The sequence below is a fragment of the Neolamprologus brichardi genome, chromosome 7 (genome assembly GCF_056152115.1).
Source record: "Neolamprologus brichardi isolate AB-2024 chromosome 7, ASM5615211v1, whole genome shotgun sequence".
Taxonomy (NCBI): Eukaryota; Metazoa; Chordata; class Actinopteri; order Cichliformes; family Cichlidae; genus Neolamprologus; species Neolamprologus brichardi.
The window spans coordinates 9,416,891-9,423,721 of NC_142110.1; the positions used below are offsets into that span (position 1 = coordinate 9,416,891).

At 40.7% G+C, this 6,831-nt stretch overlaps 1 protein-coding gene across 1 annotated transcript; it reads right to left on the bottom strand.

Annotated features, from left to right (window-relative positions):
• Window positions 1–725: 725 nt before the first annotated feature.
• Window positions 726–3,688, bottom strand: LOC102780497 (F-box/LRR-repeat protein 14-like). The gene has a single exon (XM_006789494.2). It carries the CDS (start codon window positions 3,164–3,166, stop codon window positions 1,955–1,957), a length of 1,212 nt encoding a protein of 403 aa, XP_006789557.1. The 5' UTR covers window positions 3,167–3,688; the 3' UTR covers window positions 726–1,954.
• Between the last annotated feature and the right edge of the window lie 3,143 nt (window positions 3,689–6,831).

Genomic DNA, 6,831 nt, shown 5'->3' on the forward strand with positions numbered 1-6,831 from the left:
CTTTGATTCCTTTCCAATCGCTTCCTACCTTTGAAACAGAGGAGGGAAGTTGACTAACAGAAGAAAATAAAGACTTCTAAAGGACACGTAGTGTAGCTGTCACATCAGTCCTTTGTTTGACCTTAGCTGTAACTAGTGCGTATTATCCTGTTGCCATCCTGTAATCTGTGACCTCTGACATAAACAAGGCATTTTCACCCATAGGGTATTTTGTTTTTTGGACCTTTCTGATTTTGTGGGGAGAATACCAGTATATCAGCAGTGCCTGAAAGCCTCAGACCATCCCGTCTGGCACTAACAACCATGCCACATTCAAAGACGCTTAAATCCCCCTTCTTCTGATACTCAGGCTGAACTTCAGCAGGTCATCTTGACCATGTCTGAAGGCTATGGTAGGTTTACTTCAGCTTTGGTCCACAATAAAGTTAGGTTGCTTCAAAAAGGAATAAAATAAATATATTTTGTTGAAAGTACATCAAACGCAATTTCTGTGGTTCAGATTTTGACCATAGCAGTTAACAAACTTGACTATGCAGCATTTGTATTATGCTAACTTCAGATATAACTCAGCATTATACTATAGAAATATACCAAAAACTGATCAAACATACTGCACAGCTGATAGAAGCTGTACAAACCACAGCAATAAAAGCTTATGATCATACACCTAATCAAAGTTGGTACAGCTGTTACAAATAAGAGACAAGAATCAAACATATTTGTCCTCTTTATTCATAAATATCACTCCTGTATGAATATAAAACAATCTTAAATTACTGCTTTTTTTAAAAAGAAATACTCTGGTGTTATCATTGGAAGCGCCAGTTGAACGTATTGCATATAGTCTTGGTAGCTGCTAATGACTACACCTCACTGTATATGTGATGATAAACCTTAGACGTGATACATAACTTACTTCCTCAGTAATATGAAAGAGAGGCCACTAAACATAGGTAAACAAAGACAGGAGTGATTCACCCACTTCAATTTGAAGTACAAATTTTAGTCATTCAATTACAAAAAAAATGTTACAGGTAAATAAAAAAAACAAGGAAAAAAAACAAACAAAATCTATTAAAAAAAACTTCAAGCACTCGAGCACTTCTGTTTAAAGTTAAATGCCTAGCTGTTACTCAGAAAACCAAAAAAAAGGATGAAAAAGAGAAATCAATATCTCCATTGGTATGCGAGTCACAAAAATATAAACTCTAATCTAGTATTTAGCAACAGCAGGCACTCCTGTGTTCAATGAATGAGGTAGACAGTAAGAACTGTACACAGGCTGAGATTTAAAGTGCCCCTATTATGCTTTGGGTGGTTTCCCTCATCCTTTTTTTGTGTTGTCTATACCAAATACAGTTTCTCTTTTCCCACAGAAAACATTGCTGCTGGACCGAAATACCTCATTCTGGATTTTGTTGCCTCTGAAATTTACATCACATTTTAAAAATACTCATATCCTTACTCTGTGCACATATACACCATATTTTAATACAAATTCACAACCAAGCTTCTTTTGTTTCCAATTTTTTCTGGTTTTGATGTTAGCCAGCAGACTGAGCATAGAATAGTGGAGACTATTTAGACTAATCTAAAGTGGCTGTCACTCTAACAAAACAATCACTTAGAAAGTTGAAAAGCATGTGTTTCTACTGTGGCTAAAGACAGATTGTGGAGGGCTAGGTCAATGCAACCTGAGCAGCAAAGACAGCATGGAATAAATTCTGGTAGATCCCTAAAATAAAAAATTCAGACCCTCTAAATGAGCATAATTGGGGCACTTTAAGGAAGGAGAGGACAAGACTGAAATAAAGTCAGAGTATTGCAGCAGAGGTGAACAATATTCCAGTGATGAATGCCGAGTCCGGCTCCTCGTTTTTAGTCGCAGCATAGAAGGTAAATTTAAGAATGGAAGCAGAGTCTCCTCTGAAATGTGGACTGAACAGGAGAGCTTTCACCTCACCCGCTCGCTCTCGGTCATCTGCCACAGTCCCAGGTTTAACACTTTAAGGCACGGGAGCTGTGTTATCCTCTCCAAGCCCCTCTTGGTGATCTTAGTACAACCATACAGATCGATCCCTGTCAGCTGGCTCAAGTGGTCAGCTATCAACTCCAAGCCTTTGTCTGTGATTCGCACACACTGTCCAATGTTTAGAGTCTTGAGTTCGTGCATCTGGCGTACCATCCTGTTAATGCCATCGTCACTGATGTGACAAGAGCACAGAGACAGAGACTTCAGTTGATATAGCCCCTGGGCAATGTAAGCCAGGCTCTGGTCAGCAATCTTATCACAGAAGGAGACGTCAAGCCCGGTGAGCCGGAGGGAGCCCGTGGCCAGATGCATTATCCCGGTATCACTGATGTTATCACACGACCGCAGGTTCAGGCTGCACAGGTGGGTCATGTGTGACAGGTGGATCATCCCCGCATCAGATATCCCCCCACAGAAGCTGAGGTTGAGCACTTTGAGCTTGTTTAGGCCCTTTGAGATATGTTTGAGGGAGAGGTCGGTGAGCTTCTGGCAGTCCTGCAAAGTTAACTTCTCCAGGGTCAGGCAACCCTCCGCTGCACTGCGGGTCATACCAGACAGGTGGCCGATGCCCACGTCAGACACATGCCTGCAGCTACGCAGGTTAAGGCTCTTGAGTCTGTGCAAGCCCCAGGCAATGAGCAGCAGGCCCGTGTTGGTGATATTGCTGCATCCCCCGAGTTCAAGCACCTCCAGGTTTTTGAGGTACTGAGCGATCCTTCCCAGGCTGGAGTCAGTGATCTGTTTACAAAGGCTGAGGTTCAGCACTCGCAGGGATGAGATGTCCTGCACAAAGGCATGTCCGAGACCGTTGTCTGTGAGGTTGAAACACCCACACAGGTTAAGGCTTTCAATGTGCGGCATCCCCTGAATCACGTAACTCAGACTTCGCCTCAGGCTGAGAATCTGAACCTTCTTGATGCCCCGAGTCTGCAGGCTGGGGAACAGAGACGGGTTGGCTCGCCGCAGATGGAGCTTGGCTTCCACCCCCCTCCACACCGACTTGTGGTAGGACGCGTCTCTCCAGGCCGTGCACACTTGGGCTACTCTCCCTTTGTCCTTAACGTCCAGGTAACTGAAAATAATGGCCAAAATTTCCGGGAAAAGGCACGAGATATGCGTCTCCATTTCAAACATGTCTGCAGGCGGACTCGTTTTGGCAGCACAGGCCGCTTGTGAGCGACAATACTCCCCCGAAACTCTGCTGCCGAAGTTGCTGTCTGGCCCGGCAAACGTTAGCTAACGTCAGCTAGCATACAGACGAACTACCGGACAGCTTCAAGTGTAGAATGACAAAAATAAACATGCTCTATTAGAGTCAATAAAAAACAAGAGCACGCAAAATGACCACTAGCTGCACGGTACTGCTGACAAGGTGGAGGCAGAGGCAGGAGACTCAGAGATGGAGACGTAGTAGTTACCTAGCAAAGCTAGGCTAACAGCAGCGGCGCAGCGTCAGCTAGCTGTCCAAACTTGAGAGCTTCAAAGTCGGACAACCCGTTCGTCCAAGACGCCCGGAACAGCTTATTCTTTACTCCAGCTCATGGTGACGCTTTTCTTAAACTCTCTTGTGTAGGAACTTTTATCTCTCGCGCTGTTTTCTCGTACAACGACAGCTGCCCGGCTCCTTTATCTTCTTTGGCATTTCCATCCCGGATCTCCCCCATGAATAAACCAACTGTTAGCGCACGGCGACTAGCGACTCCTACTGGATCCATGACACACTTTTTTATTTTTAAAATAAGATTGTATGGTTTAAAAAACAAACAAACAAACAAAAAACCCAACAAACTCAATAGTGCTTTGCGATACTACAAATTTAGGTAGATCCGATACCAAGTAACCACAGGGCCAGTATTGCCGATACCAATGCCGATACTTTTAACTTACAAAAGCAGCTTATGTAGGGGAGAGCAGTATGTCATGATCTACGTGATTAGATTGTAATTCTAAATCACATTTAGAATGTAATTCTGATCACATTTCAATCACCACTAAAGAACTTTTTACTTTCCAAAAATACCAAGTTAACACAACAAAACATTCCTTTCAGTTTTTCATGTATTTTGAAATACATGGATTGTAAATGTGCTTGTCTCTAAAAGGACCAGGTCACTTTCTGTTGTTTTCATGTGCTATGGGCTACAAATAAAATAGATGTGTCAGTCAGCAAAAAAACAGGGGTCAGAAATTATTCATAAACTATGTTTGAGTTAAATTTTTCCATTTCTAATTCAGTAATTAATTTATCACAATGAAGTGATAAAAACCACTGAAAACATATCAAATGTTTAAACTGAGAAAGTGCAACATTTAAAGAAAAAATAAGGTTATTTTGAAATTGATGGCAGCACCATGTCTCAAAACAGTTGGGATAGGGCCATGTTTACCACTGTGTAGCACACCCTCTTCTTTTAACAACAGTCCATGAACATCTGGAAACTGACAAGACCATTTGCTGGGCTTTGGGGAGAGGAATGTTGTCCTGTTTTTGTCTGATACTGGATTCTAGCTGCTCAACAGTCCCAGGTCTTTATTTGTTGTAGTTTTAGTTTCATAATGTAGCAAATATTTTCAAATGGTCTGAAAGGTCTGAGCTGCAGGCAGATCAGTTCAGCACCCTGACTCTCCTGCTTTAAGATGCAGAATATGGTTTATCATTGCCTTGTTGAAACATCTGAATGAGAGCATTTGTTGCTCTAAAACCTGTACATACCTTCCAGTATTGATGGTGCCTTTGCAGATGTGAAAGCTGCCAGTTTCATAGGCATTAATGCACCCCAATACCATTAGAAAGACTAGTTAACCCAGCGCTAATAACAAACAAGATGGCCCCTCTCTTCTTTAGATAAGAGGACAAGAGGTCCATGTTTTCCAAAAAGAATTTCACATTTCAATGTATCTGAACACAGAACAGTTTTCCACTTTTCTTCAGTCCATTTTAAGTGAGCTTTGGTCCTGTGAAGATGGAGGCACAGCGAACTGTGTTCACAGGCATTCATTTCATGCAGTCATTTCAATTAAAAGTATCCAGAATTGATTTTCAGAGATTTCTGCAGATTCAGAAGTCAATATTTTATTCTGAAATTGTTCCAGAATTTGTAGAGTTACCTTTTTGCAGATTGTTTAACCTCTATCCATCTCAACTTCTGAGAAGCTCTGGCTAATATACTCGTTTTATACCCATCTTTTTTTTAAAAATCTTTTTTGTTTTTCTGTTAGTACCACTTTCTTTTGAAAGGATTTACTGTCATCATATTTTCCTCATAAATTAAAATATCTCAGTTTAAACACTGGATGTTGAGTTTTCAGATTTGCAGATCACTGCATTCTGTTTTTATTCACATTTTAAACAGAATGCAAACTTTTTTGGAATTGGAGTTGTACAATAAGGTAAAGTTAAATGACCTTATTGTTAAATAAAACACGCCTAAATTGCCTTTCTACAGTTATAACTGTTAAAACTGGTATTTGTGATTCATCGACAGATCGGCTCATTTCCTATCAGGTTTCCAAGTGAGGCCTTTTAAAGACTGGTCTCAATACGTGAGGTGGAGAGGACAACGGATAAAAAGCGCTCTTCCATCTTAGTCATCATAATTTAACCACTTAATCTTACAGCAAGCTTTTGTACATGTACAAACAAGACTTTATACACCTCTGCAGAATTTATCATACATGTGTAAATAAATAAAGACAAATCTAGACAAAACAGGGCTTTGTGTCTGAAGTTCTGTCATGCATGTAATGAACACATGCACACAGACATGTGCAAAGTATACAAGTGTATGCTTTGTGAGTTGTATTTGAAGCGCTACCAAAACAACAGTGTAGGACTGTTAGTTAAAATGCAATAAGTAGTTGGGGTTTTTTTTTTACATGTATAATTAATAATGCTGACTCTGATGGCTCAATATTTGAATGGCAAGTTTACTGGGCAGACAAGCTGACTCATAACTTTTAAACACAGAAGAATAAGCATAAACATACAGCTAAACAAAGATAGCAGGGCAAAGCCAAACATGAATAAACATATCTATACGGCTTCCGTGTACAGAGAAAGTTGATGCACAAATATAAATTTAACCTAGATACACAAACATTGTTGATCTTTGGCAGCTACATTAAACATCACACAGGAGAAAGATGTAACCTGCTCCCATCTGTGACTCATGAAGGGATTTTCCAAGCTGCTGCTCAGTGAAAGTAGTAAATATATATATATATGTATATCTTATGACAACTTAGACTGAAACGAGTCAGTTTAAAAAATGTGTGTGTATCCAAATGCTTTGTGTTTTACCTCAAGTAATTATAGTATTATTATATTATAGTTAAGTAAAAATAGTTGCCATGAATCATTGGTGTGTTACATACGCCATCTTCCTGAAATAGTCACACGTCCATCATCCTGTGTGGACTTGTTACTTTGCCTTAATGCCCTCAAACTGGCAGGAAGCCCAGAGTTACTGCAATGAGGCGTTCACTGACCTGGTCACCTCTGGCTGCCTGGAGGACACACAGCGGGTGCATTACACTGATTGCTCAGTGAGGAAAGGACGAGAGAGGGAAATCATTTTACTGATTTACACACTGACAGTGACCCAGTACAGCAGGATTTAAAAAAAATCTTTTAGCCTCCTGTCAGTTTCATGCTGGCTCACTTCCACTTGGCTTATGGAGCAATGGCAAAACAGCTGCCGTGCTAAAGGTCTACAGCCTTGTGCGAGAACTAGCAAAGCTTATAATATTCTCTTTTGATATGAGAGTTTCAGATGCTGTGATGAGCCTCATGTCACTGT

What these genes read in the sequence shown, in the direction of transcription:
- LOC102780497 (XM_006789494.2), bottom strand. Translation starts at nt 3,166, where the DNA reads ATGTTTGAAATGGAGACGCATATCTCGTGCCTTTTCCCGGAAATTTTG.